Source organism: Carcharhinus amblyrhynchos, chromosome 12 (assembly GCF_965287045.1).
Source record: "Carcharhinus amblyrhynchos chromosome 12, sCarAmb.v2.hapA, whole genome shotgun sequence".
Lineage (NCBI taxonomy): Eukaryota > Metazoa > Chordata > Chondrichthyes > Carcharhiniformes > Carcharhinidae > Carcharhinus > Carcharhinus amblyrhynchos.
In genome coordinates, this window is record NC_137335.1 from 25,025,591 (window position 1) to 25,039,446 (window position 13,856).

The following is a 13,856-nucleotide window of genomic DNA, read 5'->3' on the forward strand; positions in this document are numbered from 1 at the left end:
TAAACGCCTCCGCTTTTAAATTAACACTTTCCTTCACCTCCTTCGTTATCCACGGCTTATTACCTCTCCTCCTACTGTCCTTTTTGACCATCGGAATAAATTTCCGCTGAGCACCAAGAAAGATCTCCTTAAAGATTCTCCGCTGCTCCTCAGCAGACCTACCTTCCAACGCGCTCCCCCAGTCCACATTTGCCAATTCTTCTCTCATCCTACCGTACTCCCCTCTGTTCAAACAAAGGACGCGTGTCCGGGAACCCACTTTCTCCTCCTCCATCTGCAACAGAAACTCCACCATACAACGATCACTCTCCCCAAGAGGATCCTTCACCGCAAGGTCCCTAATTCTACCCGCCTCATTACATAACACCAGATCCAAGATAGCTCGCTCCCTCGTCGGCTCCAACACACACCGTTCAAGGAAACTATCCCGGCAGCATTCCAAGAACTCCTCCTCGAGCCCTCCGAGTCCAACATGGGTCGACCAATCTATATGTAGATTGAAATCCCCCATAACTACGGCCGTCCCATTCCTGCACACCGCACTTATTTGCGCGTTAACAGCCCGGGGTAATTGGTTCCAGAAGGCGATCTAAGGTTGGAGCACTGATCTTATAAGAATTGGAAGTGAAAGTATGATGGAAAAGTTTGAGGCAGAGCAAAAGTTAGAACATAAGATACATGCAGGTAAAGCTTTAGATACAGGTGAGAGAAAAATGAACATAAGACTAAGTGAACTCAAGAGTGGGATACATTCTCAAAGAGATGAGAAACAGTTTTTCCATTTTACTCTAAGCAGTGATATGGAATCCAATGCTTTGCAACAAACATTTCTAGAATTCTCATTTCAATAAATGGAAATATTAACCAACCTTTTAATACACTATTAGCTGTTGTTTGAACGATAAGTTACTAAGCAAAATACCTTGCAAAATAATCAGCTGCAGTCCACAAAAGATGCACTGGAAATTTTGGCTTATATTCATATCTAAAAAACCTCACAGGCTAACCAGAACAAATTTTGCCTTACTAGTGCTAAATCTTATGGGAAATAGTGAGGGGAAAATAAGTTGAATGACGGACTGTTCTGCACTGCTAACCAAGTTTTAGCATGAAAGTCAGCTTTTAAAGCTAAGCTGCAACTGAGTGAAACTCAATTGTGGTTGATGTCTCATTTCAAAATAAATGCAGCGCAACTTCTGAGAAGTAACAGAATTTGTTACATTCCTAGTCTTAGTTGTAAATACTACATTGATTATTTGAGATGCAAATCTATAGTCCAAATGAAAACAAAATGCTAGAAACACAAGATTTTGAGGAAAAGTAGTTGATCAAAAATATTGTCTCTCTACAAATGCTGCCTACCTGCTAAGTGCTTGCCAGCATTTTGTTGTTACTTCAGATTTCCTGTTCTTGCAGCGCTTCACTTTTGTTTTAGTGTAAACTTCCAAATGTGGTGCACAGAATTATATCATGGGTGTGCATGCTGTAGAAATGTTGGAGGTGATTCTTTATAATCTAGTAGGCTTTCAGATACTGGTAGTAGTACTTTCTTTTGTATTACAGCTGTTATGCATGTTGCATGTCTACAATTTTGGTTTCAGCTCTCATATGAATATCTTTGAGACTGTCTTGTGGGATTTCTGAGGGATCATCATTAGCTTTAATACTTAAAGTTTTAAAGTGTCACAAGTAGGCTTACATTAGCACTGCAATGAAGTTACTATGAAAATCCCCTAGTCGCCACACTCTGGCACCTGTTCAGGTACACAGAGGAAGAGTTTAGCATGCCCAATGCACTGACTGGCATGTCTTTTGGATTGTGGGAGGAAACTAGAGCCCCCTGAAGAAACCCATGCAGTCACAGGGAGAACTCAAACTCCAGACAGTGAACTCAAGCCAGGAATCAAACCCAGGTCCCTGGTCCTGTGAGGCAGCAGTGCTAACCACTGAGCCACCCAGCAGAGGGCAATTCTTTGCTCTATACTTAAGGAAAAAGGAGCAAAAGATTTATGATCAAGTCAGTCTTTTCCATCACCAAATTATACAGGTTCAACTGTAAATGGGATAGTTTAAGCCTAAACTATTTGTATTTTAGTAGAAGTGAATATTCCATGACAGTGGAATTCACCAATTATATCCCATAAAACAATATGAAAAATATCAGTATGCAACATGAACGTTCAGAATAATGCTCACATGAAAATGCACTTTTAAAAATAAGTGTATAATAAAGTCTGCTACACTTACCTACTGACTGGTTGGTTTTTTGTGAAGCATTGTAAGCACAGATGGCACTCAAGCTCCCACAATTTAAAGGGGTACAGAGATTTATTTTGTAATTTATTCCCTTGTCAGAATCTATCGCCTCCCACGTATACCTGCAAGAAGGAAAGCACTGTTAATTGCATACACAAAAAGGGAAGCACATATAGGCTACCATTTCCAAGCAGCATTCAGAGCTGCCATTCTTCAGGCAAATAGTAAACCAAGGCTCTGCGAATGTAAAAAGATTCCTTGGCACATTTTTCCTGAAAAGGCAAGTAGTTTCAAGGTGGCCTCCGTAATACTCACCCCGAACTATAGCTAAAAACAGATCAAGTGCTCATTTATCTAATTTGCTGCTTATGGGACCTTTGTGAGCTCAAACTGACTGCTGCATTTGCATACAGAACAATAGACCAATGGCCAAACTACAATAAACAATTCAGACATGAAGCACTTTGGTGCATCACATACATGAAAAGTAGTATAAAAATAGAAGAGTTTGCATTCTACAATTGAAAGTATAACCACCCTTGAAGTCTGATGTGTAGAGAAAACCAACAGGTGGTGCAAAGTCAGCAGAATGGTGTAACTAAAACTGGAATTGCATTTTTGCATCTCAGAGCACCTCAATCATGTATATATACTGTTCTATTAGTCTGAAACAAAACAAATCTTTGGATCTCAATGAGCACTTTTCTCTTAATTTTACTGCTGACATCAAAGAGATTATGAGCAGCACTAACCTTTCCCTTCAGTGACTGGAAAAACCTACCAAACTGCTTACGATTGATCCTAACCACTTTGTAAAACCACAGAACTGCTACCAGATTCCATGAAATAATCCATTAACTGCCTGGCTTTTAACAGTGGCTTCTAGATTTGCTCTGGGAGGTGGAGCAAAACAGGAACGGTAGAAAGGAAAAGAACCAGCTTGCTGTAAGAATACTGTAACTCCACTGTTACTAGCCCATAATGAAGCCTAGCCACCCCTGTGGACTGAGCTATGGAATTACATACTTAATTCCAGAAGACAACTATTACTACTTTTTATGGTGGAAAAAGCACAAAATGAGGAAAAAAGGTTTTTTTTTTAAACAAAGTGACAAAGATCTGGAAGTTGCAAGGCTGTGGAAGCAGAAATAATATCAAGAGAAATTTGGGTAAGAGTGTGAGGGAACTAAACTTGCAGAGTTATGGGGTTAGAATAGAAGAATGGGACTGATTGTATTATTCCTCAGAAAGCTGGCATATACTTGATGGGCCGAATGATCTCCTTGTGCCATAATGACTGACTCGTCAGGCAGTCCATTTGGTCTGATGTTTTGAATAGAGAAATGAGATTCTCCCACAATAGGTATTAAATGGGCATGATACTTCAAACCATTCCTCACCATCCATTTATGGACAGGTGGCCACTGGCTGTACCCTGTGCAGATTAGCCAGATGGAGGAGAAAAAGTGGATAGGGACAGATTGGTCTCCATTTGAGTAAGAAGTGGAGGGCTGACAGCTCATTTGGTGGCTGTTGATGTATATTTTCCAGAAGTGTTTTTCTATCTTGCTGTAGCTGCACTAAGTACTTTTCTGAAAAACAGAAAAGTACAGCACAGTACAGGCCCTTCAGCCCTCAATGTTGTGCCAAGCTATGTCCAAGCTATCCTGCTCCCCATTATTCTGTTGTGCTCTACACGCCTATCCAATAACCACTTGAAAGTTCCTGAAGTATCCGACTCCACTATCACAGCAGGCAGTGCATTCCACACCCCAACCACTGGACGAAGAATCAATATCTATCTCGGACATCCCTCCTATACCTACCTTCCACCATGAAGGTTAAAAGTATGCCCCCTAGTACCCTCCAAATCAGGTAGCATCCTGGTAAATAAGAACATAAGAAATAGGAGTAGGCCATCTAGCCCCTCGAGCCTGCCCCACCATTCAATAAGATCATGGCTGATCTGTCGTGTCTCAGTTCCACGTTCCCGCCCTCTCCCCATAACCCTTAATCCCCTTGCCTATCAAAAACCTATCAACCCACGTCTTAAAAACATTTAGCGAGGTAGCCTCCACCACTTCAACAGGCAGAGAATTCCAGAGATTCACCACCCTTTGAGTGAAGAAGTTCCTCCTCAACTCCGTTCTAAACCGCCCCCCCTTTATCTTGAGGCTGTGCCCTCTAGTCCTACTGTCCTTTGAGTGGGAAGAGCCTCTCCACCTCTATCCTATCCATCCCATTCATCATCTTACATGTCTCAATGAGATCTCCCCTCATTCTTCTAAACTCTAACGAGTACAAGCCTAGTTTATTCAGCCTCTCCTCATAGTTCAACCCCCTCAACTCCAGTATCAGCCTAGTAAACCTCCTCTGCACTTCCTCCAAGGCCAAAATATCCTTGTGTAAGTGTGGCGACCAAAACTGCACACAGTACTTCAGCTGTGGCCTCACCAGTGCCCTATACAGCTGCAGCAAGACCTCCCTACTTTTATATTCAATCCCCCTCGTTATGAAGGCCAGCATCCCATTCGCCTTCCTGACCACCTGCTGCACCTGCAGGCTGGGTTTTTGCGACTCATGCACAAGGACCCCGAGGTCCCTCTGCACCGTCGCATGCTGCAGTTTTTCGCTACGTAATAGTCCTTCCTACCAAAGTGGACAACCTCACATTTGCCAACATTAAATTCCATTTGCCAGTTCCTGGCCCATTCGCCCAGCCTATCTAGATCCTTCTGCAGACTCTCCACACCCTCCGCACAATTTGCCCTTCCACCAATCTTGGTGTCATCAGCAAATTTCAACACCATACACTCAGTTCCCTCCTCCAGAACATCTATATAAATGGTAAATAGCTGAGGCCCCAGCACCGAGCACTGGGGCACTCCACCAGTCACCATCCGCCAATCCGAATAGCACCCATTGACCCCCACTCTGCCTCCTATTTGACAGCCAATCCTCTATCCATGCCAACACCCTACCCCCAACTCCATGCCCCCTGACCTTCTGTAATAACCTCGTGAGGCACCTTGTCAAACGCTTTCTGAAAATCAAGAAACACCACATCCACTGGCTCTCCTCTATCCACCAGCCTGGACACATCCTCCTAGAACTCCAATAAATTCATCAGACACGACTTCCTCTTAACGAAACCGTGCTGCGTCTGCTCTATCAAACAATTCTCCTCAAGATGCCTCGCTAGTTTCTCCTCGATCACGGATTCTAACATTTTACCTACAACAGACGTTAAACTAACCGGCCTATAATTCCCTGCCTTTTGCCTGCCACCCTTCTTAAACAATGGCATAACATTAGCCATTTTTCAATCTTCCGGCACTTCCCCGGAATCCAGCGACGTTTCTGCTTCCACATCCTTGTCAGGTGACCAGAACTGAACACAATATTCCAAATGTGGTCTCACCAACATCAAGTATAGTTGCAGCATAACCCCATAGCTCTTAAACTCAAACCCTTTGTTAATAAACGCTAACACACTAAGCCTTCTTCACGGCTCTATCAACTTGAGTGGCAACCTTCAGAGATCTGTGGATATGACCACCAAGATCTCTGCTCCTCCACATTCCTCAGAACCTTACGTTGACCCTGTAATTCACATTCAAGATTGTCTTATCAAAATGAATCACCTTGCACTTAGCAGGGTTAAACTCATCTGCCACTTTGCAGCCCAGCTCTGCATCCTATCAATGTCTCTTTGCAGCCTACAAGAGCCCTCCACCTCATCCACTACTCCACCAATCTTGGTGTCATCAGCAAAATTTACTAACCCACTCTTCAGCCCCCTCCTCCAAGTCATTGATAAAAATCACAAAATGTACGTACTTGAAGTGAATAGGCCATATTGGATGTTCTATATTAAATTCAAGGACTATAAATTTGCACTAGGAAATAAGAGTACGATTTGGATTTTTATTTGCTGGAATTTCCAAGGGAGGTAAGGAGTGTACAGCTCAAGGAAAAGCCATTAGTAAATTTGGGAAAGTTCTGTGACTCCATTTAAGGAAAGGTTGGGAGATGTGTTGAGAGCAGTGGCCACATAAGACCCTCAAGTGTGCTCTTGGAAGCTTGGACCACGACAACTGGATCCTACCAGGATCCTCATCTCTAACTTGAGCAGACGCTTTACACCCTTGCACCAGGCAGACAACAGTCTTGTGGGTTCAGCTGCAGAGAAGAGTCTCCATTCCCCTAGTTGTACAGTCCCCTAACCAAAACTACATTCCTTTTTACTCTTCACACTTGAATGGTTCCTTGCACAATGATGCCACAGTCAGTTTGCTCATCCACCTGCAAGTCCCTGCTATCATTGCAAGAACACTGAGCTTGGTCAATTGCAATAACAGACTTATTAGTATATGCCACAACTATTGCACAGTACTCCACTGCGCAATGGCACTCTTCATTAACTGGCATTTTTGATTAACTTTCATCACCCAGACCCTGTGCATACCAGATAATAAAGATTTTACTGTTTTGGTTTAGAGCTACTGTGCAGCAACCAGTATTGCCAAGGAGTCCATTCAAATACTAGCTAGGTACAATGATACCTTGGTGGCTTAGGCCAAACATGGTCATAATTCTGTAACAGCTTGGTTTCTTCCAATTTGAAAGTTGCAGATGACATGAAACTTGGAAAATGTAGTAAACATAAGGGAGATAGCAACAGACTTAAGATACATACAGGTTGGTGGGATGGGCAGTACATGGCAAATGAGCCCTGAGGGGGGTTGTGCACATATCTCTGGAAACCTGTTCTGCCACCTTCAAAGAAGCAAACAAAACTAAAAGGGATCTGGCAACCAGTGCAGTGCTGGATGAAAAAATTTCCTTCAATTAAATAGCAGGACTTTTCAGGTCCCATCCCAAACATCCTTCTGTAGCTACTAACTTCATCCAGCCTGATCACAACCTTGATGTCATACCTGAGCTTTCAATTGCATATTAGGGGTCAGTTTTTGTGCAAAGTGTGCAGGAAGGTTTTTTGACTCAGTATGTTGATAGGCCAATTAGAGGTGAGGCTATATTGGATTTGGTGCTGGGAAATGAGCCAGACCAGGTGCTAGACTTGGAAGTTGGTGTGCATTTTGGTGATAGTGACCACAATTCGGTTACATTCACCTTAGTGATGGAAAGGGATAGGCATGAACCTCAGGTCAGTAGTTTTAGCTGGGGGAAGGGTAATTATGAGGCTATTAGGAGAGAATTAGGAAGCATGGGTTGGACTAGGAGACTACAGGGTCTCAGAACGTCCGAAATGTGGAGTTTTTTCAAGGAGCAGCTACTGCGAGTCCTTGATATGTATGTCCCTGTCAGGCAAGGAGGAATTGGTCGAGCTAGGGAACCGTGGTGCACTAAGAAAGTTGGCTCGCTAGTTAAAAAGAAAAAGGAGGCTTATGTTCGGATGAGACTTGAGAGCTCAGGTAGTGCACTAGAAAGCTTTAGATTGGCTAGGAGGGAGTTAAAGAGTGAGTTAAGAAAAGCTAAAAGAGGACATGAGAAGACTTTGGCTGATAGGATTAAGGAGAATCCTAAGGCGTTCTATAGATATGTTAAGAACAGAAGGTTGGTTAGGGCAAGATTGGGGCCAGTTAGAGACAGCAGTGGGAATTTGTGTGGAGCCGGAAGAGATTGGAGAGGCATTGAACCAATATTTCTCTTCGGTGTTCACACAGGGGGACATAAATGTAGCTGTGGAGAACACTGGGTTACAGGGTTGTAAACTGGACAGTATTGCAGTTGATAAGGAGGATGTGCTAGATATTCTTGAGGGTTTGAAAATAGATAAGTCCCCTGGGCCAGACAGGATTTACCCTAGGATTCTCTGGGAGGCAAGAGAGGCGATTGCAGAACCTCTGGCTCTGATCTTCAGGTCGTCATTGGTCGCAGGTATAGTGCCAGAAGATTGGAGGATAGCGAATGTTGTCCCATTGTTTAAGAAGGGGAACAGAGACTTCCCCGGGAATTATAGACCGGTGAGTCTTACTTCTGTTGTGGGTAAGGTTTTAGAAAAAATTATTAGGGATAGGACTTATAGTTATTTGGAGAGTAATGAATTGATTGGAGGTAGTCAGCATGGTTTTGTGGAGGGTAGGTCGTGCCTTACTAACCTTAGAGTTTTTTGAGAAAGTGACCAAAGAGGTGGATGGGGGTAAGGCAGTTGACGTGGTATATATGGACTTTAGTAAGGTGTTTGATAAGGTTCACCATGGAAGGCTTCTGCAGAAAATGCAGATGTATGGGATTGAGGGTGATTTAGGTAATTGGATCAGGAATTGGCTGGCGGATAAGAGACAGAGGGTGGTGGTTGATGGTAAGTATTCATCATGGAGTTCAGTTACGAGTGTTGTGCCTCAGAGATCTGTTTTGGGGCCACTGCTGTTTGTAATTTTTATAAATGATCTGGATGAGGGTATAGTTGGGTGGATCAGTAAATTTGCTGATGACACCAAAGTCGGAGGTGTGGTAGATAGTGAGGAAGGGTGTCTTAGTTTACAGGGGGACTTGGACAAGTTGCAGAGCTGGGCCGAGAGGTGGTGAATGGACTTTAATGTGGAAAAGTGTGAAGGAATTCACTTTGGCAGGAATAACAGATGTGTAGAGTATAGGGCTAACGGTTGGACTCTGAATAGTGTGGATGAACAGAGGGATCCAGGTGTACGTGTACATAGATCCCTGAAAGTTGGGAATCAAGTAGAAAGGGTTGTTAGGAAGGCATACGGTGTCTTGGCATTTATTGGTAGGGGGATTGAATTTAGGAGCCACAGCGTCAGGTTGCAACTGTACAAGACTCTGGTGCGGCCGCACTTGGAGTATTGTGTGCAGTTCTTGTCCCCACATTATAGGAAGGATGTGGAGGCATTGGAGAGGGTGCAGAGGGGGTTTACCAGGATGTTGCCTGGTATGGAGGGGAAGTCCTATGAGGAGAGACTGAGGGATTTGGGGTTGTTTTCGTTAGAAAGAAGGCAGCTAAGAGGGGACCTTATTGAAACATAAAAGATGATTAGAGGTTTAGATAGAGTGGACAGTGATAGCCTTTTTCCTCGGATGGAGAAAGCTAGCACGAGGGGGCATAGCTTTAAATTAAGGGGTGGTAGTTATAGGACAGATGTCAGGGGTAGGTTCTTTACCCAGAGGGTGGTGAGGGATTGGAATGCCCTGCCTGCTGCAGTTGTAAATGCGCCTAGTTTGGGGGCGTTTAAGAGATCCGTGGATAGGTTTATGGATGGTAAGGGTTTGGTTTAGGTTAGAGGGTCATTGCTTTTTAACTGGTCGGCGCAACATCATGGGCCGAAGGGCCTGTTCTGCGCTGTAATGTTCTATGTTCTATTACACCTTAACAAAGGCTGCCTATTTCCACCTCCATAACTTTGCTTGGCTCCACCTATCTCAGCTCATCTCCTGAAACATTCATGCTTTTCCCCCCCCAGCTCTATTGTTATTCAAATGCATTCCTGGCTGGACTCCCATGTCACCAAAAACCGCAGTTTGCGCCTCAACATGCATCAAATCCCATTCATCCATCACCCCATGCTCAGTCATCTATACTGGCTCTCAGTAAAGCAATTACTTGATCTTCAATTTTTTTTTCTCCCAGATACTGCTATGGCCTCACCCTATTGTTTCTTGATTTTCAGAAGGTGTTTGACAAGGTGCCTCACAAGAGGTTATTACAGAAGGTCGGGGGCATGGAGTTGGGGGTAGGGTGTTAGCGTGGATAGAGGATTGGCTGTCAAATAGGAGGCAGAGAGTGGGGGTCAATGGGTGCTATTCAGATTGGCGGTTGGCGACTAGTGGAGTGCCCCAGGGGTCGGTGCTGGGGCCTCAGCTATTTACCATTTATATAGATGATCTGGAGGAGGGAGCCGAGTGTAAGATGTCAAAATTTGTTGATGACACAAAGATAAGTGGAACAGCGAATTGTGCTGAGGGTGTAGAAAGTCTGCAGAGAGATCTAGATAGGCTGAGCACCTGGCAGATGGAATACAATGTTGGCAAGTGTGAGGTTATCCACTTTGGTAGGAATAATAGTAGGAAGGACTACTACTTACAGGACGAAAAGCCGCAGCATGCTACAGTGCAGAGGGACCTGGGGCTCCTTGTGCATGAGTTGCAAAAAGCCAGCCTACAGGTGCAGCAGGTGGTCAGGAAGGCAAATGGGATGCTGGCCTTCATAGCGAGGGGGATTGAATATAAAAGCAGGGAGGTCTTGCTGCAACTGCACAGGGCACTGGTGAGGCCGCAGCTGGAGTACTGTGTGCAGTTTTGGTCGCCGCACTTGCACAAGGATATTTTGGCCTTGGAGGGAGTGCAGAGGTTTACTAGGCTGATGCCGGAGTTGAGGGGGTTGAGCTATGAGGAGAGGCTGAATAAACTAGGCTTGTACTCGTTAGAGTTTAGAAGAACGAGGGGAGATCTCATTGAGACGTATAAGATGTTGAATGGGATGGATAGGATAGAGGTGGAGAGGCTCTTCCCGCTCAGAAAGGACAGTAGGACTAGAGGGCACAGCCTCAAGATAAGGGGGGGGGTTTTTTTTAGAACGGCATTGAGGAGGAACTTCTTCACTCAAAGGGTGGTGAATCTCTGGAATTCTCTGCCCGTTGGAAGTGGTGGAGGCTGCCTCGCTCAATATTTTTAAGACGCGGGTTGATAGGTTTTTGATAGGCAGGGGGATTAAGGGTTATGGGGAGAGGGCGGGAATGTGGAACTGAGCCATGACAGATCAGCCATGATCTTATCGAATGGCGGGGCAGGCTCGAAGGGCTAGATGGCCTACTCCTGCTCCTATTTCTTATGTTCTTATTATGTTCTTATGGGAGATGCAGATTCAAAAGTAGCTTTCAGAAGGAAATTCAATAAATACCTGATGGACAAAAGGTGATATGGGTAAGAACGGGGAAGTGAGGCTTTAAGAGTTAATGTAGGCACGATTGATTAAATAGCCTTCTGTTCATGGTTCAATCCCATTTGTAGAGCCTGTTTGAGCAGAAAAGAGAGACAGACAGACAGGCCACTATGGTTAGATTAGTTGAGTAAGTGGTGCCATTGACTTGAGATTTTGTCCACCAGACTCTAAGAAATCATAATACAAAATATAACTTCACATTTGAGAAGGAGGTAAAAAGTGAAATATTTGGATGAAAGTGGGGTAGGTTGCCAGGGAGAAGATGCATAGGAAATGGTGAGGGAACTTAAAGAACAACTGGAAAGTAAATTCAGGAGATGTGACAATGCAGAGCAGAGCACAAAAGCTCCACAGAAACTGATTTATTCATGGCCAACTATACAGGTCAAGGATAGTCTTCCCTGGTAATGTAAATGGGTATGGTATGATAATAATGTTTTTCTCTTTTCATTCACAGGTTTTAAGTCGGTCCACCTTGTGTCCGAGGGGCATACACGCGATGGGTCGTACTGGGGCTGCTCTTGGTTGCTCAAGATTGGCCTAGTGTTTCATGTCGTTAGTGCCCCTAAACTGGACAAGATACTGGGCAAGACGACAGCTCAGTGACTATCGCTGATTGCTGTGCAGACACATGGATTTGGGCCGGTGTCTGTGGGAGTTTGCGCATTCTCCCCGTGCTTGTGTGGGTTTTCTCCGGGTGCTCCAGTTTCCTCCCACACCCCAAAGATGTGCTGTAGGGCTGATTGACAGGAATAAATTGTCCCTAAATCAGTTTCCCTCAATCTGGATGGCCATAAAACATTAGACAGGGGTCATGGGTGGAGAGGGGGACTGGTGGTGTTGAGGGAGTGGTGTGGGCTCGTTGGGCCGAAGGGCCTGTTTCCCAGGCTGATTTTGTTCTTTGGATCAAAAGAAGCTTGTGGTGGCATCAACAAGAGTAATATGCCTCAGGATTTCAGTGTATTACAAACCTGGGCCAAAAAAAGTGTTAAAAGTGGAATAAGTGCAAATTAGCAATATAAACAGATTGCAAGAGCTTCTCAAACTGTGCAAAAAAGGCAAACAAACATGAATTCCTTAGAGACTACAACAGGGGAAATTATAACGGGAAAGGAAATGGCAGAGGCTAAATATTTTGCAGTGACTTCACAAGCGAAGACACAAAGCACACCAGAAATAGCACGGAACTAAGCTGAATGGGAGTGAGGAAGCTGAAAGAAAAAATACTGGAGAAGTTTCTTGGGCTCAAAAAGAAACAAATGCCCTGGACCTTGTGGCCTACATATTTGAGCTCCAAGTGGTGGCCTCAGTGCAATCTTCTAAAAATTCACCAGATTTTGGGATAGTTCCACTAGGAAGTAACACCATTATTCAAGAAAGGGGAGGGGAAACAGGAATTCCAGGCAATTAGTCTGACATCTGTTGGCAGGAAAATGCTAGAATCTATTATTGGTGGTGGTAATAACGGGGCACTTAAAGTATCTTGTGATTTGATAAATTTGAGCTTTATATAACTGCCACTGAAAATGGGCAGTGATAATATTTTTACCACTTTTTTGGTCTTTTGCTGGTTCATAAACATATTTCAAAAACCAAGAAACTTATTTCAATGCAGCTTGGTACAAATTAGAAGATTCACTAACTTAAGTCCTGGGATGCAAGGACTGACATTTGAGAATATATTCAAGTATCAGTCCTTGCATCCCAGGAATTGTGGGACTACAGAATCCCTACAGTGCCAAAGGTGGCCACCTGGCCCAGGTCTGCACTGAAAGTGCATCATACCCATGCCTGCTCTGTTCCCATAACCAATCCATCTAATTTACACATCTTTGGACTGTAGGAGGAAACCCATGCAGACACAAGACAAAGTGCAAATTACAGTCACCCAAGGCTGGAATCAAATCTGAGTTATTGTGAGGCAGCAGCGCTAACCTCTGTGGCATTAGCTGCCCCATGAAGGAGGCAGCTTGGCAGGTAAATGCTAAGAGGTTGTTTCTTCTGACTGGAGAGTCTAAAATTGGAAATTATCTTCCAGTTTATTGACAGTTAAAAGACAGTCATTTAGGATACAAATGGAGAGCATTTATCATCACACTGAGGGTTGTGAATCTTTGAAATGTTCTATCCCAGAAGGTGAATGCTTAATTCCAAATACATTTAAGGCCAATAGATTTTTGTAACCTGAGGATATCAAGGGATATGGTTCATTAGGGCGAAAAGTGGATTGAGGCTGAAGATTAGTCATGACTCGATTGAATAGCAGAGCAGACTTGAGGGGTCACCTGGAGCTATTCCTGATCCAACTTTTATCTCAAAATTATAGCTGAAAGAGGAGGCTATTCAAATATCAAACAAGCAGCAATTCCCATTTGATTTCGCTTGAACGTAGCTGCAAAGTAGATTTCAGGATATTGACTCTTTGGTTTGGATTTCGATATAGTGCAACCTGTTAAAGAAATATTCAAGGTTTAAATCCTGCAATGTGTTGCTCCTTCAAATCAGAGCTGGAGGCCGAGCTGCAGACATCACAATATATCAGGAAGGTGGAAAGTTTCTTGGATATTCTACTGCAAGAGATGATCAGATTCCTTAGGATGGGGTCTTTGACTGCACGCAAGTAGGCATGGGGACCCAGAAGTAGAAGTGGAGTCTTAGACTTCATAATTGTTAAACT

At 43.9% G+C, this 13,856-nt stretch overlaps 1 protein-coding gene across 1 annotated transcript in view; it reads right to left on the reverse strand.

Moving 5' to 3' along the window:
* Window positions 1-13,856, reverse strand: part of igf2r (insulin-like growth factor 2 receptor) — a 169,983-nt gene that overhangs the window by 133,463 nt on the left and 22,664 nt on the right. The window contains exon 2 of the mRNA XM_080200242.1: window positions 2,248-2,378. Within this exon, the coding sequence (XP_080056368.1) occupies window positions 2,248-2,378 (131 nt within the window). The remainder of the gene's footprint in view (window positions 1-2,247; window positions 2,379-13,856) is intronic.